The sequence below is a fragment of the Tribolium castaneum genome, chromosome 4, assembly GCF_031307605.1.
Source record: "Tribolium castaneum strain GA2 chromosome 4, icTriCast1.1, whole genome shotgun sequence".
In the NCBI taxonomy this organism is placed as follows: domain Eukaryota; kingdom Metazoa; phylum Arthropoda; class Insecta; order Coleoptera; family Tenebrionidae; genus Tribolium; species Tribolium castaneum.
Genome location: NC_087397.1, coordinates 3728511 through 3751782, shown reverse-complemented (window position 1 = coordinate 3751782; position 23272 = coordinate 3728511). Strand labels below are relative to the sequence as shown.

Genomic DNA, 23272 nt, shown 5'->3' with positions numbered 1-23272 from the left:
CAGCACTGTGACGCAACCACAATCACGTAACAGATGGCGCCCTAGTTTAGACGTTTCTTGTCAAGTTTTTTGTGATTGTTTATGTTGCGAAAAAAGGCTCAATGAAACGTTTTAATCAATTGAAAACTGTTTCATTCATAAAACATGAAACATAACTCATAGTTCCTATTTTAAGATTTCTAAACACCAATTTAGGAAAATGACACTAAAGGTTTAGGGGTTATGGCAGAGACAGACTGTGCTAGCGAGAGCGCCAGCTCCGTTTGCGACGAGGAGCGGGTCCGGAGACTCTTCCAGGCTTGCGATGCCAATGGGGATGGGTACATTGACAGCCAAGATTTGCTCGCAATTTGCAGAGAACTGAGTCTTGAAGACTCCCTTGACGAGCTGATGCTCCAGTTGGGAGCTGACGCTCAAGGGAGGATCTCTTACGAGCAGTTTTTGCGGCGAAGGCTCGCCTTAAGGCCTGAAATTGATGCCTTGAAGCACACAAAAGATAACTCAAGTGAGATCAGTCAAGGTGTGAAAGTTCTATGAATGTATGTCTTCATTCAAGAAATTAATTGTAGGAAAATTGGATAGTTGGGAATGGGATTCAGGTGCCAGGGACATGAGCCCCGTTCCTAAGACAATAACTGTGAATACCAGCAAATTCATAGAAGACAACAGTGCTAAGGTACGTCCGTTTATTAATAATTTATGTCATAATCTAACATTTTGCGCGATATGACCCACCAAATATTCAAAAAACCTACATCTATGACGTGACTAGGGAATTTCCTGTATGGCAGTTGCAAATAAGAACAGTTTGTTTCGTACATGTTGCACTGATCACTGTATTTATCGACCCAAACGAGTGAAAACAGCCCCAAGTTTGTGTACCTTATTAAGTCTCTGTTGTAACAAGTTTGTATCATCTTCATGTGTTCAACTGCAGCGGTATTGACAAGATTTGGGCTAACTAAAGAAACCTCATTTGAACACTGGATAAATTTCGCTTTGAAACTTTGTTCGTCCGGATTGTGTGTTAAACTGTACATTACGAAGCCCATACCGGTGAAGAAACCCGCCGCTTTTAGGGGTTTCTCCGTAATGTCGCTCCTAACAGAGACAGCTACTTCGGTATAGTCATTCCATACAGTTTTCAAATAAATGACTGCTTTTTCAACGAAAGTTCCGCTAATCTTCTTATTGATCCTCTCGCTTGCTTTTTTATAATTTTCGATAGTTTTTGCTCCAAGAGCAAAAACATTAAACCCCGATAATCGCAACATGTTGGGTAATTGTGGTTATGTCATTGAACCTCTTTCATTTCCCTTAAATGCGTTGGTTTGAAGTTGCACATCAATTAGTAATCGTGTAGACAGCACATTTCATGCCAATTTCTTCGTTTCGGGTGGAAATTACGAAAATTATTTTAATTTTCCTTGAACTTTTGATTGATTAGCACTAAAGTATCCTGTTTTACCGACTAAAATTGGCTAGTTATGCAGTTGTAAAAATCGTTAAGGTGGCGCTGAATTGCGTAATGCGCCAAATTTGAACGTGTTGAAAAAACAGTAATGAAATAAAGCTTAAACTGATTTTTCTCAATTTGGATGGTAGTGTTAGTTTCATTTAAAGTCCTAAATGTAACAAACGCCAAGTCATTTATCTTGCTTTAGAAGCTGACTTATTTGCATATTACTCAAGTCACATAATCTGATTCATTCTATACGTGTAGCTAATATTTGGTCTTATCATAACGTTGCTGTTGGCACATCGTATAAATTTGAAGGCGTCGTTTTTTTTAAATTACCTCAGAATTAATCAAATAGACTTGTGTTTAAAAACGCGTATTATGCGAACATTTCAAAAAATCCGGCTTAAATAAAATGTTGCATAAAAGTTTGGGATTAATTGTTCATGAGTTCGGTGTGGAAATATTTACACGGTATTTTATTCGGGATTTGTGGCTCAGCGATTGGTAAATGGTTTGCTCGTCTAGCACATCATCGGCTTATACATTTAGTAGGTTTCGTAGATTATGTTTTCAAGGGGCAATGTCTGGTTTATCAAACGTCGAGGGATGTTTATACGTTTGCCAACATAGCTACGTTAATAGACAGCCCAACAAGACATCGAGATGCGATTTTCTCGATTATGTGCACAAATTGGAAACCTCCGTCTGCTCCGCCACCATAAAATGTGAAAGCTTTTAGTTTAAAATTAATGTGAGATGGGGCAATTTCGATTGAAAAGTTTTAATTGGGTTATTTCTGTTATTGAATCCTAATTGTTATTTGAGGAGTTATTACCCAAATTCGAAACGGAATGGCTTTAAGGGTTAACAAACCTAATCCACTCTAATAAGTTAAAGAAAGTGGTGGTGTAGACTGTCAGATTACACAAATCAGATTAAATCATAAATAGGATTACTGAACTACAATTTGCATGTAGCACTGGCCCTTACACACTACACTGATAATTATCATAATTAATTAAATTTGTTTTAAGCACGAAAAGAATTTTTTGTTATGTTTGTGAGAATTTATGATCAAAGAAAACCGATGTGGTGGTAATAAAAGAGCAAATCCTTCACCGCCTGAAATAATACTTTAATATCGTAAACAGTGTATTAGGCTCTCCTACATTCTTGGCAGCAAAAGTGTACACATCAGGAGCCGCTCTCCCTTTCACAATTTATCACAAAACATAAGCTCTACCAAAATAAACGACCTAGCCACAAAAACAACAAAAAGAGTGACCAGCTCTACTCACCTCTAAATTGATGGATGCGTTTATTGAAGTCATCAAACGAAATCACCAACTTTTAATGGGCTCTGATAATAAGGGAAGCAACAGTTTTTTGGGCGACTCGAGAAGTTGCGAATGCGACAAGATCTTTTATGAAATATGTCCGCCACTTTGTAAGATTTTGAGATTATGTGGGTTTGTCTAGTGCGCTTTCAACTCGCTAAAAACGTTTCCAACGACTTAACTAGGACGTAATTGTCTCACAAACGTGGCGGAAGAGCCGAGAAAACCATTTGTAGTATCGATTCTGCATAGACGGTTACAATAAGAAAAATAATTGCGGGGGAATTGATATTGAACTCGGAGTTACAGAATTCGGAAAATAATTTAGAAAGATTGAATTACTCGTAAACCTTCAGGAAAGCAAAATACTACATTGCGAAATGAATTTACTTTTCAGTCCGCCATTAAGACTGATTTAATTAATATTTTTCTTTTATTTTACGCCGACTTCATTAGCGAGAAAAGGACGAAGCTTTATGATTGCCATTACCACACAGAATGCAAATACTTTTAGCATCGTAAAAAGAAATAACATTGAAAATGAGTATTTAAAAGCTGTGAAACCTACACGTAAATGTGTTTTATAGCCCATTCAATGCAAGTAATGCCGTTTTATTGATTAATTTGTAATCCACTCGGCCCGATGATGAAAATCATGTAAATTAGTTAAACAGATTTTGGATGTTTCAGTTTCCAATCATAAAAATTTGAATCGTAATAAATTTTTATGTTATTTGAACGTAACCCACTTTTGTACTAAATCTGTCTTTAAATTAAACAGGAAACGGTCCGAGTTCAAACTCCGGTGACATGATAATAAAACTCTTACGGTTGTGCCTCAAATGTATTGATTTATATTCAGTTTGAATGTTTATTTATCAGAGAAACAAATTAATGTGATGTACACCAAATGTCCTTGATGAGGGATCAATACTGGCTGTTTAACCCAAATTTTGTGTGCGGACCTTGAGTTCTGTGACCATTTTTATCAACAAATATTACATTACTCGGGACCAAACTTTAGAAAATGTGCATAATTGAGGTTGAATGGGGGCGATATTTTACGAATTGTTTTTCGTTTCGTAAATTATTTATTTACGACTTATGTTGTAATACACTTTTCATTGTGACTCGCATTATTTTGTTAAACACAATTTTAAGTTGTTTTAAGTAATGAATGTAAATTGTTCCTGATACGATACGTTGACGAGAAAACTTAATTTGAGTAGGTGTAAAGTGAGAAATTCCAGGCCTGAGTGCCATCAAGAAATTGAAATTTGTCACAAAAGATAAAACTCGACACTTTCTGTGTAGTTTATCCGATGCAAATTGGCTCTATAAGCAACCTAATCTCCAAGCAAACCCACCACTGTCACACCCATTTGAAATTTTCGTCGAGTGCTATCGAGAATTCGGCCTTATCTCGCCACAACTCCAATTATCGGCTGGAAACGAAATGAGCCCTATTTAAATCTCACTGTTTTAAGAAAATCAACGTTGACATTATAATGAGCCATTTGAGGGAGATTATGCATTTTAATTTTATCCACAGGCGACTGAAGAAAGAACCTGGAAAGCTAAACTTTGTCTCAATTAATAGCCAGCGAGTTGAGTTATGTAAGAATGTATTAAGCGAGTAATGAGGATAATGTAAATTACTGTAGTAAATCGAAGTTAGCATACCTAATTGGTGATTATTCCGTAATGGAAATATGGATTTCAGTTGTGTTTGCTGGGTGCATATTTTAAATCTCTTTCATTCCGGTTTTATTAATTCATAACAAAGATATACACTACTGCTATAATGGTGGTAATTTTAACTCCAGTTATGTAAACGGGGAACATTATGAATGCATTTCTCATCCAGTATTGGGCTTAATAGCTCGTTTAAAATCGAAAATTTATTGTTTCTGAATCACATTCTCTTCGTCATTTAAAATATACAGACCGTGAGACTCTTAAAAGTATTTTTTATTTTTAATTTATTTTGAAAAGAAAATATAACAAAATTTTATCGAAAGGTTACGAGGTCAGCTAATCTAATAATGATAGTGCACGTTTTCACGTGAGGAAAGTCCCCTAGACTAGTTTTGTACTAGACTTTTAGACCGGTTTTGTTATAGTAAATGCCACCAAATTACTTAAAAGCTAGTTGCTAATGGCGTGTAAAATGTAAAATAGAAAAAAGTATTGTTTGTGAAAGAATGCTTTATTATCATAGAAGAGTGAACGTTTTAGATACACCACTGTTCGTATTAATAAACATCTTCCCTTGACTTAACGACCGGACTTTTATCTATGTAGTGTCGTAATCATTGCCTTAACTTTTCCTAATTTCCCAAGTTCGCCTAATAAAGAACCCCTCGACGACCCTTGTAATACAAAATACCATCAAAGAAACGCGTCTAAAGCTCCACTTCCTCTCAAAGTCTCCGAATCACGGCCGATACTTAAAAGCCGCCTCGTCCACTCTTGAGGTGGCCATTCGGTGTCTTCTTCCCGGAGTCTCCGGACTCGCGTCATTCCACTTTGTCCCCCACCCTTCGATCCTTCGTTCCGCGAGTTACGTAATGCGGTCGGATAGCAGTGGAAACACGCGCGTGCCGCCGCCGGTCGGTCTTTGGTGACAGTGCGTTTCTTGACATACATCCATGTGCTGACACATCTTGAGTGTCATCTGCTGTACATCCAACGAGGAAAACGACGGAATAGCGTAAAAAACGCACCGTTTTTACAGTTCTGAAGAGGATCTTGTGAATCCCAAATTGTAGGAATTAGTGCTTTGATAATAGATTGTTGACTTGTTGGTGACGCAATTTCGCTGGTTCGAATTTGTTTAAGTCCTTATCGAGTAGGGTTGAAACGAATTTGAATAATTTAACGCCAAAGGTGTGAATGTGCTAAATTGGTGTTTTTACAGCTTCATTCAAAATGAAGTAATTGTTGATTTTGGAGTTGTCACAAACCACAAACGCGTAACAATCGATTGAGTCTAATAAGTATTCAAACAACTTGGTGGTTTTAACTTTTAAACAATTCACAACATCACGAAATGTGTTTTAATGTCAGTTCCAAACTTGTTTCGGTGTTATTACTTCGAGTATCTAAAGCATATACGTGTAATTCCAATTCGGGGTTTCTCCTGGGATTGTGTTTATTTAAGGGATATGTGTGGCGAGAATTTGCTGTAAAATCATGAAGTTGTGATCACAGTATTTTTCTCTATTAAAAATTTGTTTCCTCTAGTGTTGATTTAACTAAGAGAAATTTGCACTCAGTCTCCACTGCCGCTGCAACGGAACTCCGAGTGCCGAAAATCCACCGAAATTTTAACAGAACTCGTCAAATCTCATAATAAAACTTACATTTGTCTATACCGTTCTGAGCTAGGAAGAATAGTTTTTGAGTTATCTATTGGATTCTTAACGCCAGCTATGGTGGTAGATTTTTTTAAATCTAAATCTAAATCTTTAATTGCGTTTTTTCCGTCAACCATTAGTCTATTTTGCGGACACTCTTGTCGGTAGCGAAAGCATTTTATTTCAAGTCGGCGAAATAAAATGAGTCATTAACATAAATGTTTATGTTTGATTGTTTTATCACATGAATGAGAGGTTGTAGACCAATTTCCGAATGTAAAAACAAGACTTTATTGCTTCTTGACGATTTGTTTACTGGTCGATGATAAGCATACTTGTATATTATTTCCAAAATAAAATTTCTTCTTTCAAATCTTGTCCGTACCAAACATTTTTTTAACTCTATGATACTCAGTGAAGCTAATATAATTCTGTCGCCACTAGAAAACAAATTACTGTTTTCTAATTTTTTTTATTTAAAAACAATGACAATATGAGAATGTCATGTCATTCATATCATAGAGCATCTTACCTCTAGTAGGTACTTCACTGATGTTTGACTTACCTTCTACCTTCCTTCTATGTGTTTTTTGCTACCTACTAGTCTAATAAATATCTCAGAAATATTATAATTCGCGTAAAGATTTCTACGGTTTAGCAGTAACTTGGGCGCAACAGTTGCCGATTTCCATATAAACTTGCCCTAAAGGTGAGTCTGGCGTTTGAATTATTTCGTGTGCGTCAGCAGTGACTAAAACGGGGTAATATATGACCGTCGTTTCCTACAAAGTTGGTACACTTGGCTGCGTCACCGAAAGGTGTGCTTTTTTGAATGAACACATTGTAGGGTAAGAAATGGAAGCACTTTACACATTTCGTCGTATTATGTTTTCGCTCGTTTCGCTCCCATTTTCGAGTAATATTGAAAGAAGATGCTGTTGTATCGTATGTATACGATAGGCAAATAAAGCTCGAAACAACAAACATTGTCTAAAACTATTTCGAGACCATCCGATGAAGTGCCTCACTAAAAGAGAAAGTGGATGTAAACTACACTAATTTCGTTAATGTGCTTTCGGCTTGGATTTCATTACAAAATTGGTGACGTTTATAATCTTAGTTTTTGTGTTAATCAAATTTTAATTAAATTCGGTACAAGTAGTGGCGTACTTACTTGTCAAGGCGCTTAAAACCACAACGAAATTAGTGATCAGTCGGGCTCAATTAAATCAAGAAAAGACTAAAGTGACTTTATGGTTTCAGAGAAAAAACGCATTACATTTTCGTCGCGTGCTTTTACCTTAATTAAATTACAAAAATAAAGCACTGCTTGAAGTACCCTACGCATGATTAATTTTAAAATAGAATGACTGGAAATATTCTTCGGTTGGCGTTAAATTGCTGAGAAAATATTTTCACTGCTATTAATAACCAGAAATATAAACTAGGAAACGATGCATAGTTTCTACTAAAAAGTCAGGCTTTTTATTTCTTTTTCGGCGTTTTAATTGCTCAACCTGTTTGATTATTAATTGACCTATCGTCTTTTGTTTTAATTAAAAGGTAAGAGACGAAATGTTCACATAAGTTGACATAAATATTTCGTTTCGAAAGAAAGCATTGTATTAACAGCACTTGGACAGCCACAACCGACCAAATTAGCTTTATTGATGGGTCTATGTGATATCCAAAAAGCCACCAAGTCTCGGTGCATGTACTGAATTCTAATAGCGCTACGGCTTTGTTTTACCATATTCATAAGTGCACATTAACTGTAATATGGACTGGAACTGGACGTGATAATAATTGCAATAATTAACCGTTAGGTATTTCAAGCAATTCTTGTAATGACATGTAATTACAACGTTAAAGCAATAAGTAATAGAAATTATAATATACACGGAGGATTAATAAATAATAATTACACACAAGTTGCATTACCAACAAGAATCAATAACTCCGCTAGAAAACTGGTCAAAATCAGCAAAGTTCAGTGTGAGAGTCTGACATGTTTCGATAAGAGCATCAAAGAGGAAAAAATCAGGCTGGCGGGCACAGAACTCACCGTTGAAAGTGGAGGCGACAAAAGCTGCCTCACCACTTACATATTCAACCCCGTTGACACTTGCACGGGCTCTCCCAGTCCCGAAAAATTCCCACTGAAGACTCCCGACCAGCAGCGGGATGATGTCATCAACACGGAGACCCACATGCACCCAAACTTCCTCTACGGAAAAATCCTCCACGACGGCCGGCCTAACTTTCTAACCGAATATGAGCTGAGCTACAAAAACTGCAATTTTGGGGTGGCTGACCACGGCAAGTGCTGCGTGGGGGGCCATTTCGGGAGAGACTTGAGTTTTGGACACTTGTACACTATCAGCAAGAGCGACAAGGAGGAGAGGACGTACGATGAGCCCTACACGGGGGACTTGCCGCGGAGGTCCTGGCTGTGCTGTCCAGGCTCGCAGCATCATGTGGAATGCGAGCAACCGCCCCCTTTGCAAACCAACAAGTCACCGTCCAGCCCTTGCGAAGCGATTACAAAAGCGCCCAGCCACAATCTGTGTCCTGGAAATTGCGTATGTATCATCCGATGGAGGATTTTTTGTGATTTATGTGCGAGTTTGCTTAGGGACGCTTTTTCCACTAGCTTTGTGATTCTCAAATTAAATTTATTCGGGGAGATGGGCTGTATACTGGGAATTAGCGCAAATAAGAGTTGCAGCCAAATTAAGGCTCATTGTGACTTGTGCAGCGAGAGGGATGCAACTAATTGCACAATTCTGGTTATGGCAACGTTGAAATTAATAAAGTTTGTTTTGGCCGCAGGTAATTGCCATAAACGCTGATTATTGATCTATTATTATACAAATAATTAAGTAAATGGCAAGAGTCACACGAACAAATTGATTTGAAGTTGAACAGTTGTAATAAAAGTAATTACTTTTCGTGTATCGATGTAACAGGAACTTCGAGCGCGAGTCTCGAATCCTCATATTATAGGAACCCAGAGATATATGCTACCCATTTACTTGGCGTTTAGTGTGAAAACTTTAAATTGAACCAGACCAGAAAATAATTATCATTTTAATGTGGTTGAGTGCTTGCTTTTATTTTTTATTGTTACTTTTTGCTATTTTCGTGTAATATTTCTTTGTGCGCGTTGAAATTATCGTAAATAATGCAGAAATCGAACCAATTGTCTGAGAAAACTTGTCTTGAAAGGAGCATTTCGGATGCTTCTCGACAACCCTCTTTCATTTAAGATGTGTTGATATTTCGAGATATCGACTCGGAATTGCGTTATTTTTAGTATGTTGTTTGTGTAGATAATTCCCCAGTTAATATAAAACATTCCTGGCTCACACTTATCCAGCAAGAATCAGCTATTGATGATTCGAAGTCACTGTTATGAGCAGGTTGAGAAATGGTGATTATTATCACCGACACTTCAAGTTTGCAGATAAAACCGGCGTGGGCCGTAAATAATTAATTTTCTATTAACGTGAAATATATTTTACAAGGTACGAATCTACACCCACGTATGAAAACTTTATTTCCGCGCTAAATGGAAGTTGTAAATCACGTAACGTGTCGTCGTTTATTTTTCAGTTTCATACAAGCGACACAATTTTACAAAATAAATTTTGATTTCAAACGAATCCCATAGTTTCTATTGAATGAATTTGTCACATGAATGCTTGTGAAAATATTGTCCCTGGCTAGATAAATTCGATTTTACGTCCACCATTTGTGTGCCTTAAATTGCTAATTGCGATTGTGATTAAATGTCCATTGACCGAGCTCACCGCAAGTAGATGTATTAAATATGGGTGTGCTGGTGCTTTATCGATTGCATTCGAATAGCCTGGCATTATTATTGTTAATAATAATTGTGCGCCACTGAATCTAAATCCAAATTCGATTGCTAATGCGAGTATCTTTGAAGCAGCTCTAGGGAGATTTGCAACTCATGAAATAAAAGTAATCTTCCAACTCTTTTAAGGAAGTCTCAAGAACGAGTCTTGGAGATTTAAATTCCACCACAATAAAACTGAAAAATCTACACTTTACAATTCTATTTGCTACAAAGCCCCAAAATTTATTTGGTGGAAACAGTGCGATCAAATAATATATTATAGTCACATTAATTTTTTTCAATAATAGAATTTACTAGTCTAGTTTTCACAGTTTTTGGTAACGGAATAAAGGGCTTCAAATCATAATAAAAGCCTTTCAGGAGCAGTACAATAACATGAAAGCAAACAGTTCCAAATGGCATTGTAACAATATTTTATGTCAGCTGTTGGGAGCGATTGTTAACATAATTAAAATTGGCGACCGTAACACAAATATTAAACTGGCAAACTTTTAAATTAATTGTTAATTGCCCCCTGAATAAATGAGTTATTTGCGTGATTTCCAAATCCGGGCTGGGTTCAGTCGAATTCAATAGAGTGCCAAAAAGAGGTGATTACTTATTAGGCACAAAGAAATAACGCTATTCATGGCACAAGGTAAATTACTTTATTGACCGCAGAGCTGATTTTAGCTAAAATTTTCTACTTGGAAATTAATGCAATCACACGAGGGCGAAAACTTGTGGTTTTTCACAGCACCTAACCAGTGTTATTCATTCGTAAAATGACACTTTCAACCGGCAATAAAGCACGGTTTTTGCTTCTTTATTTCAGAAGTCAGCTTGTTATTACCCTGCAGTACTTGACTGTTTTAAAGGCGCTTGAATTTTTGTAAACGGGTTGAATAAATTAAATTGCAGAGGCGCATTCATAACTCGTATGCGAATTCCTGCGCCCAATTTAGTGGCTACTTCCTGTCTAAATAAAGGATTCGCCCGAACAACTTAAGTGCAACCTCCAGTTACGTCGCTCTATTTGATTTATCCCTCTGGCACCATCCTCTTACAAAGCCTGGCTCTGCTTTTGTAACCCTTTAGAGTAAAAGTACGCATCAGTATGAAAGAATCGTTTACATGTTCATTTACATTTCAAAGAGTCTTTATTTGGTCGTTTTACTGTAGACAAACTCATTTTTTCGACGGCACTAAATTTAAAAATGAACTTATTACCACTCCCGAGATAATTAAAATTATCTTTCCCTCGTCTCTTCCGGCGTCCTCGTTTGGTATTATAAATAGTGAAATTTCGTTTGGTGCGAAACTTCGCCTAAGACGAATATTACGTCGGAAGGAAAGCTGCAAATGCTGCTGATTTAAGAGTAGGAAAACTGTAGTTCGCCAAAAAGGATATTACATAGCAAATGTTCAATTTCGTTCGTAAATCAAATTTCGTAGTTAAGTGCAGGAAATGCACAGCGATCGATAAAAATACGTGTGTACACATGAATTGGCGACAAAATTCAAGTGGCCGAAAACGGATAACAGAAATAATAAAACTCGTTGATCTGATCAATACGGCGGCACGAATTTGGATTTTGTATATTTCAGCAGGAATTCTGAATGAAATTTTTCCGAGGGAAAATTCCGATCGTATAAACACATGGAAACGTTAGAATTTTGTTGGTTTAGCGATTTTGATTCTATTGTGTCCGAGACTAACGGAGTTATTAGGAGGTAAAAAGTGTTATTTGGGTGGAGAAGGAACTCTTTGATCGCAATTGCAGAGGAATTAGATTATGCTACGTCACCGCTCTCTAGAAATCGATACATTTGTTTTGTAAGTGCTTCAAAGGCATAAACATTATCTAGGCCTTGCTGAAGCAAAGAAACCAAAAACCCAAAGCGGTGCTACTATCTGAATTATTTGCGTGGAGTTCTGTGCAATATTTCAAGCTCTTGCACTGAACCTGCCAAGCTTCTCCGAATAATGGGTTGATATTAAAAATTTATTTAATGCGTTTCTCGTCGACTTTATTACTTATTAGATTATAAAATTTAGGAAAATTTTGATAGCGCTCTGAATTATTAATAAGCAAGCTTTCTTGAGTGGTAATCCCGCAGGATTTACGACTTTATGGCTCCACAGTTTTACACAAAGTTGGGTAACGAAATAATCGAAATGAATTTCGAATTTATATTTCCGTGGATATAATAATAAAAGCATTCATCGGCGATAACGTGACGCCAGCTGCATACGTAATGCAGGCTGGGAGCTAGCAAAATATGTAGGTCAACTATTTTGTAAAACTACGAAGACTTTATAAAAAATATTTAGCTAACTAAAACCTATCAAAAATGTGTCACCGAAGCCACACTAAATCTTACGGTTATAAGAAGATATGCACGAGACTGACGTTTGTAGGGCGCATAAAAGTCAGAAGAATGAATCATTTTTCAGAAATATTATCTTCTTGTAGAACAGATGGTATATCACTTCAGAAACTAGGATTATTTGTAAGCACGCAATGTTTTAATATCTCGTGGATCAAAGTCTTCAAAATTTATATTTAGTTCAAAGTGCCAGGTAGTGTTCGATTTTTTCCCATCGACTCGAGAAATATGAATTTAATTAAAAACATGGTTTCAATGCGACTAAATAACGTTAACTTTGTGCTTTTCCATTAAAACAAAGAGGTGAAAACTATTCCATAATTACAGATGGTAATTAAACTGAAAGTTGCATGATATTCCGTTTCGTTCGAATACATGTCCCGATTTCCAAGTTGGGAAACTCACGTCTAACAAGAAATAAACAATGAAAATGGAAAAGCGATGGGAATATTGATTTTATAAAATTGAACATAAACCCAACTGTTTTAGGGTAAACAAAACGTTAAAGAAGTCTTGCCACAACCGTATATCTATCGTATAGGCATGGCTGAAAAACAGAACGGTTCTGTTCAAATATTTGTCAAAACATGTTGAGTAAAATTCGAGACAATTCCTACGCGTAGCATTTTTCACTTCAGGCAAAATGCATTTTCCGACATAATTGCGATCTGGGTCTGGAAATTTGTTAGTACATAAAATATGCATATATTTTGAAACTGTGCTAATTAAACATTCTATTTTTGAAGCACTAGGAGAAAAATTCTGACAAATACAATAAACTAGAAACTCAACTTTTTGTCTAGTTTTTAACATCATATTCTACATTCGATGCTGGGATTTTTATTTTAACAGGAGTTCGAGAAATTTACACAAAATACATGTTTGGTTTATTGTATATAGCACTTGTTCGATTGGTTTTTAAAGAACCATTTAGTAAAATTGGAACACAATCTTTGTCTCAAGAGTTTCGCAACGAGTGCTGGCTATTTTCTGACGTTTCTTTACATTTTCTAAATGGTGGCATAAATAGTTCCCCGTTATTACCGAGGTTATTACTGTAAATTCTCAAAATAATTCGCAATTTAAATTGTTTTCTCCTCACCTGTTTCACTACTGCAAACAGTGCCAGCCTTATATAGGTCCACTAATTGCACTAATTTACCACTCATTTGGTCACTTGAAGGGCGTTGTTTGTTGAACATGTGTGTACTACCTAATTTATTGTGTATAACTGCCAAACATATTGCCTTTCAAGTTCAACACAGTTTCAAGTTTGCGATATTTACACCTACACGGTGTAACTTATGACGAACTATTAATGCTGTTAGTATTAATTTTGCTTCCCAAATAATTGCATTAAGTCATTTGCGTCTTTAATAATAGACGCCCAAATGTTACGAAAAACTCAAGGAAATTTTTATCAGTGCAAAGGAAGTTTTCATGATAGATAAAACTTTATGTGGTGTGCAAATAAATAATCCCCCTTCGTTCTTAATTTCAAGATCTTCCGATATATCATGTCAGGTCTCATTTATGTGTGATGGATGTTAGGCTTCGTCCACCATCAGCAAAACATTCAGCTGTCGTCGCCAATAACCGATTAATTCAATTCACATTTAATTAACCGGCTCAACTAGTAGTAATTTGACGTGTACGTAGTTGCCTTTAATGCAAATGCGACAAGTTACATTAGCTGAGGTAAGTGTCTGACGATAAGAAAGAGTGTATCCTAGGACGTTCCCCGAAATCGATTTTCCGTTGGAGTTGACCTAGAACAAGCGCTCCCGACGTACAGCATGATCCTTGCCATCTGCGAATTGCGTAAAGTTTCGTCGGTCGAATTAGTTGACACCAAACTTGTCGCATTATTTCCCAAACCCAATAAAAAATCCGTCCCGATTAATTGTTAATTTCCCCGCCATTTCGATGATTTCTCAAGGGGATCTGATACAAATACGTATCATAAGCGAATACGTGATAGAAAATTTATCGCGGAAAGTGGTCTATTGTGCCACTAAAACGACTTTTTTATTGCAGGAGAGACTCCAGCAGCAATTGGACGAACAAGCACAGCGATACGAAGAACAGCTGACAGAGCTGCACTCGGTTATAGCTGAATTGACGCGCAAATTGCACCAACAGAGAACTATGGCAATTGCAGAAGAAGACGAAGTGTCAGGTAAATGAGGGCTTTACTTTTTGTAATCCTGCAAACGTGCACTTCTCACAAAAATTCAATTTCCTCAAGTTTTGTGATTTGTGTTCTACAGAATTGCGGCTTTATGACATAATTTACGGCCAAATGATTGCCTCTCGGGTTTTCGGCCCTTGGAGCAGGAATTATTGGCTATGAGGATAGTAGATGACCGTATTTTTTCACGATTTCTTAGTACATTAACGTGACAATTATTTATTGTAAAAACTTGAAAACAATCTTTATTAAGTAACTCTAAATTTTTATAGAACTTAGTAAACATTATATTGTTATCCGCATTTTAATTAATTTTCAATTCAATTATTAATCAATTATTCAAATTTATATTATTTATTCTATTTAAACAATGTTTATTTACATAATTTAAAATAGTATGGAATGAATGGCGACCTTAATTTTTTTTATATATTTTTATGAGAAATTGTGAAATACTGCTCTACGCATGAATTACTAAATAATTTTTATTTTATTTCAGTATGGAAAATACTCGTAAACATTGTTTATTTCTTGTTGCTATTATTTAACCAAATGTGGAGAAAAATCTTTATCTAAATTGGGCCTCAAACGTATACGGCCTCTGTTAAATATAACACTGCTTTACTTTAGAGCTCACTCTCAAGGGTTCAATTATTGACGAGAATAAAACAGGTTGGACTTTCACAATCAAAAATAAATTCGCTTAGCTCGTTCCACTGTTTAATATTTGATTGTTCTGAATTATTCTGTACAAGCTAGTCCCCTGCAAATTAACTTAAAAGGTGTAAGGAGGAAAGGTCACACGTTGATAAGGGTTATGAGATTCATTTTATTAAGTTTTTGTTTCCCAAAATAGAAGTTTTAGTTTCAATGGTAGTCAAATCCTTTGAAAGTCAGAGTGATAAATGGAGAACACATTGAGTTATAAGCAGACTTCAACTTGACCGCATCAAGAGCAAACTTGAAAAATTGATCTGGCATTGGGTTCAGCATTTATTTCTTAAATAGTGAAAAGGTTATAATGCATAATGTTGACATTATTGACTGTTGACCCTTGTTATTGATTGTTTGAGTAGGCAAGAGCTTTGCCGATAACTCCGAACGTTGGAAAAGCCAGCGCACTGTTTACGAAAAATGGGAACTGTAAAGGGAATGATAAACTATGATCATTTCTCAGCTTTCAGCTGCTGAAATCGTCTCCGAAAAATATTTATACACGAGCACATTTAAATTCCGCCGTCATAATCGCACAAAACAAAGTTAGCGAAATGTTTGCGCGTTTAAAAGTTGTTTTTCCCTATGGATCGAAAAGATAAATACGTTTTATGCCCTGATGACATTTAGATTTAATTAAAATAAATGTCGTTTAAATAATAATTACCAGTTTTACTTAAGTGCACCTGAATTGTTATTACGGCCGTTGCGATTTACATAATGGGCGAATGCTTGCAACGAATATCATTATCTTGGACGATTTATATTCCATCGTTATCCGAAAATCAATCAGAGTCGAGCCGAGTTTCTTAAAAACGCCCGATCTGAAACAACATTGTGTTGCTTTAACTTTTTCAGTATCCTCATCAGGGATTTCGCTCTATTTATAAAGAGCACAAAACGGCGTAATGCTTATCCTGCAAATGATTTATTACTTTGTTTCGTCCACAAAGCACGTACCAACACCTTGACCCAATTTATTCAACAGAACGGAGGATGCGAAGCGTTTGGTTATTGCAGTTTTAATTTGTAACTTTGGGGCTAAATTTTCTATGATTTTACAAACTGTGCTTTTTTCAGAATCTTGTGCAAGCGCCCATGACGATTCCGTGACGTGTCCTTTGGAAGTAAGCGAATTAGAACCGTTAGAAAACGAGTTGTCCGACTTGGACAATAAAGTAGTAGTAGGTAGAGTTATGACTTTAAAATACTTTGATTAAACATTTGTTCGTAGTTGTCCGAAAGTCCATTAGAACTCCCCGAGCCGAAACTAAGCTCGTCGCATCACGAGAACAACGAACTTTCACCATACTCAGAAATCGTAGATCCATTAAAACAGGAAATAATGCATCTCAGGGCCCAACTGCAAGAAGCCAACGCCAAACTGTTACAGATCTCCTCGACACAGAAGAATTACGAAATCGCCGAAGAAGAAACTCTGACCGATAGCAAAGTTCTGGAATCGCCGGAATCTCATATTGAAGTTGACTGCGACCCGAAATTGTATTCCGATGATAAAGTCGACATAAAATACAGCAATATTGTTCCTATTCATCGAGCCAACGTCAAAAATAACACCGCCTTCTCAACTGCTCCGGTCACTAAAGTTGCAGAGAGGATCAAGTTGAAACGGGCCGCCGATGGCCACAGAGACGTTAATCCTAATGATCTGGTTAACAGTGATCTGCCGACAGCTGTCGCAGAGCACATTGTTGGCGATATTTTAAGACAGTGCGATGTACAAACCGAAAAACAAGCAATTGATATCGAACTAAGGCGCTTAAATGCCAAACTCGAACATGCCAGGGCGCAAAACTCCGTCCTGGCCATCACCTTGACCGAAACTAAAGCCCATTGCGACAGGTAAGTGTTTTTTTTTTTTTGAAAATTATAAATTATTATTCCGCCTAAACTTAACAGTTTTTGAAACATCTATACTTTAAAAAAAATATTCGCAGCTTTCTCTTCAAAAATTGATAACTTTATTGCTCAGTTCTTTCCTATGGAGTTTTAGATTTTCGAAAAAAGTTAAAATAACTAGTTTTGAATACACAATTATTTCGTCTAAACCTTACATCAGACATTAGACTTTACATCTGATTTATATCTGAGATTCTGTACACAATTATAAATCGATCGATATCAGCTTTGTTAGTTATTTTAAATAAAAAACTATGTTTTTATTATTGTGTTTTTGAAATATTTACACTGGAAAAACTCTATTTGCACCCTTCTTTTATTAAATCGATAAGTTCTTAAATAAACATCTTCATCTGCATTTTAAGATTATACGTTTGTAGAGTGATAATTTTTAATGGAAGATTTAAAACCGTTATAACTGTATACGATTAAAAAAGGCTTCATAGAAATACACAAATTTTATTATTTTTATTTCTTTTGAAATGTATTAATTTAAGGGTTTGTCGACCCTAAAACCGCTTTACTAGTGTCTCATTTGTCCTAGGAATAAATAATTTGAGGTAAAATTACCTCCTGCTTGTTTATCTAGCGCACAAAAAATGCAAGACGTTCGTCATTGGTTATCGGTGGATTATTGCACTCCCAACTATAAAACAGACCAATCACAAGGCGTTCAGTACTGAGCAAAAACTTGTTTGATTATTTTGTGAATGTTGACCAAACCCACCTGGGTTGTTCTGACCAATAAAAATGCTGTGGACTATCAGTGGTGTCCTTTGATTAATTAAAAAAACTATTCTTTATATTGGTTCTTTGCCGACAAAAAATGAATAGATTGAAGAATTGAATCAAACCTTTCGGATCTATAAGAAAAGAACAGTGGTATAATTCTTAGTTCAACAGAAAAATAAAGAAATTATATAATTTTACAATAAATTACAAAAAAATCGTTAAATCACGTCTGAAAATTGTTATTTCATGTAAATTTAAAACGTTTGATATGTTTTAACGCCTCATTTTTTCAACATTATTATTATTATTAGATTTACCCAGTTTAAATAATTTAAAGCTTAAACTTGATACTATTTCGGCTCAAGTAATTTGTTACGAATTTTCAAAAATACACAAAAATATCGCTAGTTTGTTTTGTTTGCAACAGTTTTGAATGGTCTTGAGTTTTTTTTATCTTATGGCATCTTCCCAAAATGGGAGTAAAATGCGCCGCCTCCGCTACTATTACTTCAATTTGTCTTAATAATAATTCCATCCCCTAATACATCAAAAACTCGACATTTGCGTCAGATCCATTCTCATCAAATACACTTTTTTTAGATTGGCCTTACTTTGCGGAAAATATGAATCCAACGCAATAGCTTTACGCCTGGCCTTGGGAATCACCGATCGTGCAATAGAAGCCTACGACGTCCTTTTAGCTTTACTAGAGACTGAATTATCGTTAGACGAAAACGATTCAACGTCTGTTGAAAATAGATCAGCCGCCGAAACCGTCGCTAAACAGCTCCTAACTCATTTGGATTCATATCAAAACACCGACGTTCTGTTATCTCCGTGGCAAAACCACGTTTACTCTAGTCCAGTATCGGAAAAGTACGTAAATTTTACGTAAAACAACAATTTTATTTCTCGTTGTAGTGAGGACCCCTGGAGTTCGGAACATGAAACTAGACTAAGAGAGCACGTTTCGAGGCTTAAAGCCGAAAGAAGCAATATTCAAGGAACTTACGTGACTTTGGAGTCCACTCAAGTGGAAAATGTACCTGTCAGACCATCAAGTAGTCAAGAAGCGAGAAAAATGGATTTGGAAATGGCTGTTTTGATGCAGGTTAGTGCGTTGTTTATCATCCAAACGTCCCTAAGCAAATATTCCAGGAGCTAATGGGACTCAGGGAAGACAAAGCCGAACTTATATCGAAGCTATTTATGTTAGAAAAAGACAAAAGTGCCATAGAGTTAAAGTTGAAGTACGTCGAAGGGCAGCAGAAAGCCCAAGCGGCGGCGCTTAAAAACCTCCAAGGACAGCTGAAAGACACGGAAGCTTTATTGGCCTTAGCGACACAGAATAAAGTAAGTTTGTGAAGTTTGCATTAATTGGGAAATTAATTATTTTGCTAGGAGAGGGGTTATTCGGATGCAGAGCATGCTCAAGGTGTTGAACTCGAGCTAATGCAAGCGCTGGCAAGAGAGGCAAGACTGAAAGTTCGCTTACAAGAACTTGTCACGACTTTGGAACAAGTGACAAAAAATGCCGAAGCGAGACTATTGGAAGGGAGAGAGATCGTGCACGATCTGAATCACACAAATAGTATTTTAGCCGAAACTGTAGATAGAAACAATAAGAAGTATCAATCCAAGTTTAAGAAAATGGAGCATCAGATGTTAGCAATGGTAGAAAAGCACAACCTTCAAGTCCAGAATCTCCAACAGAGAATAGCCACCCTTGAAACTCCCCCCACCAATAGTTCAGACAACTCTATCAATTCTGTAGCTGTGTAGTAAAGTGTGTTTTAAATGAAATTATTTTTTTATTTTTCGTTTTGTTGATCTCTGTTTTAATCAGTGGCGAATTGAGAAATAAATCAATTTATTTTTGCCGAACCTACTGACTGCGCCAATTAATAAGCAAGGCCAGGTTTTATTACAACAATTACACCCAAAATTTAAAAAATACCCCATCAATTTTTAATCTTATCTTCGGGCGTTTTTGGAGAAGTAATGTCGGGTTAATTCGCCGCTGATTTTATTATTGATGCATTTAATGCGGCCTGTATGTATACCACTAAATTGTCGAGGAAGTATTATGAGCAGTATAAGATATTAAAGTTGTATATGCCTAGCTGTGATTATTTATACATTGCTGAATCGGAAGTGCGACTGATTTATATGGAAATGTTACTGCAATGGTTGTAATAATGTCAGGCAGTCAAGTGCTTAAGCTTAATTAAATATTGTTGTTTATTATAAATAATATCGGAATAGTTTCCCAGATTTAGTACAAATTTATTATATTATACTAACGTCTTGCCATAACGATGTTTTTTATGATAACATGATTGAGAGCTGCAAGTCAATCATATCATTCATTGGAGCGTGCTGAGAATGAAGTCATAAATTAACATCTAAACCGATTTCAGGAAAATTCATTTACTAGTTCTAATTTTAACACATTTTACCACGTGCTAAAATTCTATTTTACTTACCTTTGAAACGTAATGGGCTAATAAAACTTATTTTTGTAAATGAATTTTCCAGTCATTATTTTATTAAAACGGAATAACTATAACATACATTGATTTGTATTCAGCTATGTATTTATTAGTTATTGAAATAAATATGTTTACAATATTCGAGTTTCGTTGTGTAACCCGACACCAAGAGATAATAATGGCAAATCTGGTCCTCTAAGCACTACATACAAACAGGTTTTTAAGTTAAATATTTTTTTCTGAATTTATGTAATTATGATAACTCAATAATTTCACGTGTCATTAAATCATTCAAAGAAAATTGTAATAATAATGAACCTATTACATTTTTCAAGCTTTCTCCGGTAATTTTAGTCCACTAATTTTTGCCGTGTTGCTATTTTACACTATAGTAGTACATAAAATTGTAATTTTGTTAACAAATAAATAAATGAAGAAATATACCAAGTTTTCCAAGTAAACCATTATAGTAGCATCAGAAGTTGTTTAAATAATACTTACTAAAGCTGTTGTGATTGGCTGACCTCTGAGCATAAGCCTAGGTATATTCTACTGTACTTCCAACTTTTGATTCGGAAGTTCAAATAAATAAATAGGTAAGTATAGGTATTTATTTATTCATTTTATAAGCCAAGAAGTTGTGCTAAAACAGCACTACCAACGAAGCCAAATTCTCATATGGATGTCTCTTCCTTTCCACAAAAACTTACGAAAAACGAACATTTTGTAATACTTTTCTTCTAGAATGGGTATGTCTTGGGCAGCGTAAATTGATTTTTTAATGCTGTGCAGATTATTCTGTTGCTTCAGATATAAATAACGCACGGAATGTGAAAAAAAAAACGATTAACTCATAATTATATGTGACGCACACATATTTTCAATACACCTGATAATGGGTGTGTCACAACACGCGGACAGGTATTTAAAAGCATCTTAAGAGCAGCTCACAAAATACTATTTTTGATTAAAAAAATTTACAAAACCTTTCAACAAAAATAAATTACCGTTCGATTTAAGTTTCTATTAGAGAATTTCATTTATTTATTCGGTGGCCAAAAAACTTTAGTTTTGTTAAACAATTTTTTGTGAGGCATAAAGACTACCTAAGGTCGTGAGGGATGAACCAGAACCAGTAATTACTCTTATAATTCGTAGAAAATTGTAAATTGAATTTTGGTGGATGCGCCGGGATATATACCAACAAATACATAATTCCTTTAGAAATTGTTATCATTTAAGCTTGAAAATTATTTCAATGCTTAGTTTACATATGAAAATTATAATTTTTATCGTTTTATGTAAAAATTACAAAAACTGAAGTCAAAAACAAAAAATGACATCGCCGTACAGGTAACTATTTTTACATGTTTAGAAAAATATTAACTAATGGTAACATTACCACATGTTGCTAAATGTTGCTGCACTTGGTGTTTTTGTAACTTATTTCGAAAACCAAACAAATTGTTTACCTACATTTTTTTTTTGAAAAACTAGATAATAGATCAAGTAAACATCAAAATATATCTTCAGAAACAAAGTTAACGTGTCAGCTTTTCCTATAAATCTACAATGATACATTTTTTGCAGTATTGCTGCTGCATCTTAAATAAGAAGCAATAATTGTTTTTACTTTTTTTTGTGGTCAATAATGCTACTAGTATTCACTCTCATGAGCATGTCCGCGACTTTATAATTCATAAAAGCTTTGGAAAACGATCTTCTGAGTTTTAAAAGTTTGGCATGTATTAAAATAATGGATTAAAAAATAACAAGTTTATAAAAATAAGAGTTTTCACAATTAATCAACATAAATGGTGCTTATTCTGTTACTTTTACAAATTTTTAGACAATACGCAATGTGATTAGTTTTTCCTGAAAAACCTTGAAAGAAAAGGGTAGAAATGTTTATTTTTTTATTTCTAAGAGAAATTTAATCTCTAATATGAGTTACGTTCTGTTTTATTTGAAATTCTTACAAATTTTGTAATTTATTTGCATTTCAGACTAACATTAACGTATAGAACTAGTTTTATTTTATTACTTATGTTTTATTTTCAGCTAAAATGACATAAAGTATCGGTTGGTTTGGGTAAGCTTACCTGAACTAAATAATCGGTAAAATGAATTGACGCAAAATGAGATAACTTAGGTCCTTGAAACTCTTAAAGTTTTATTCAAAATTGATTACAGCTGTTACGGCTTTTAGCCATCATAAGATCTAAAAAATGCACGTGGTGTAGTTATGAATTTAAATATCGTTATCGTAAATGCACCACGTGCATTTTTTAGATCTGATGATGGCTATATAAAGCTGAAACTACTGTAATCAATTTTGAATAAATTGAATTGAATTGCTCAGCTTTATTTTCCAAATAATTTGAAACTTTGTAGATAGATGTTATCTAAAATGGTGACTAATAAAATCGCAACAAACGATTTAGCATCAACAAAACTCGGACGCTGAGTTATGCTCGTTATTAGAATCGATAATTTGTATCATTTCGCACTGGTCGCAAAATTTTTCTATCAGTTTAAAATCCATATCCCACCGCACGTAATATAAGTTATGAATGTAAACTAGACCAATATTGGAAACCGGAAGGCGGAGTTACCTGTTATTGGCGCTACCGGACCCCCTGCGGGCCAATCGGACTTCCGGTATTCTATTTGATTGTGCGCATCCATTGCTGCTGTTACTCCCGGACTATTCCGGGAGCCACTACAAATCTACACAACATTTTCTATTATTTAATCTGCATTTCCACGCACGGAAAATGTGTAAAATGTGCCTGAAAGATAAAGGAATCGC

The 23272-nt window shown here is 35.4% G+C and overlaps 2 protein-coding genes across 7 annotated transcripts; one reads left to right on the top strand and one right to left on the bottom strand.

The window, feature by feature from the left end:
* Positions 1–50: 50 nt before the first annotated feature.
* On the top strand, positions 51–19771 carry LOC660585 (uncharacterized protein). Of its 6 annotated transcripts, none has more exons than XM_008203335.3 (9): positions 51–505; positions 570–676; positions 14449–14590; positions 16397–16500; positions 16551–17179; positions 18569–18844; positions 18890–19079; positions 19127–19321; positions 19370–19771. In XM_008203335.3, the coding sequence occupies exons 1-9, from the start codon at positions 223–225 to the stop codon at positions 19748–19750; spliced, it is 2307 nt and encodes a 768-aa protein (XP_008201557.1). In that variant the 5' UTR covers positions 51–222; the 3' UTR covers positions 19751–19771. The 6 variants fall into 6 exon arrangements, with proteins under 6 accessions (XP_008201557.1, XP_008201556.1, XP_064212559.1 ...); XM_008203334.3 differs by having other exon boundaries at positions 51–520; XM_064356489.1 differs by lacking the exons at positions 51–505; positions 570–676 and adding exons at positions 5319–5512; positions 8125–8740.
* LOC103315214 (uncharacterized protein) lies at positions 673–1493 on the bottom strand. The gene has a single exon (XM_008203336.3). It carries the CDS (start codon positions 1272–1274, stop codon positions 690–692), a length of 585 nt encoding a protein of 194 aa, XP_008201558.1. The 5' UTR covers positions 1275–1493; the 3' UTR covers positions 673–689.
* Positions 19772–23272: the final 3501 nt, after the last annotated feature.

Excerpts from the sequence above, each read along its gene's own strand:
- LOC103315214 (XM_008203336.3), bottom strand. The coding sequence starts at position 1,274 with ATGTTGCGATTATCGGGGTTTAATGTTTTTGCTCTTGGAGCAAAAACT.
- LOC660585 (XM_064356487.1), top strand. The coding sequence starts at position 6,927 with ATGACCGTCGTTTCCTACAAAGTTGGTACACTTGGCTGCGTCACCGAA. Across the intron at positions 16,501-16,550 it reads ACTTGGACAATAAAGTAGTA|TTGTCCGAAAGTCCATTAGA; the intron begins GTAGGTAGAGTT and ends ATTTGTTCGTAG. Across the intron at positions 17,180-18,568 it reads ACTAAAGCCCATTGCGACAG|ATTGGCCTTACTTTGCGGAA; the intron begins GTAAGTGTTTTT and ends CACTTTTTTTAG.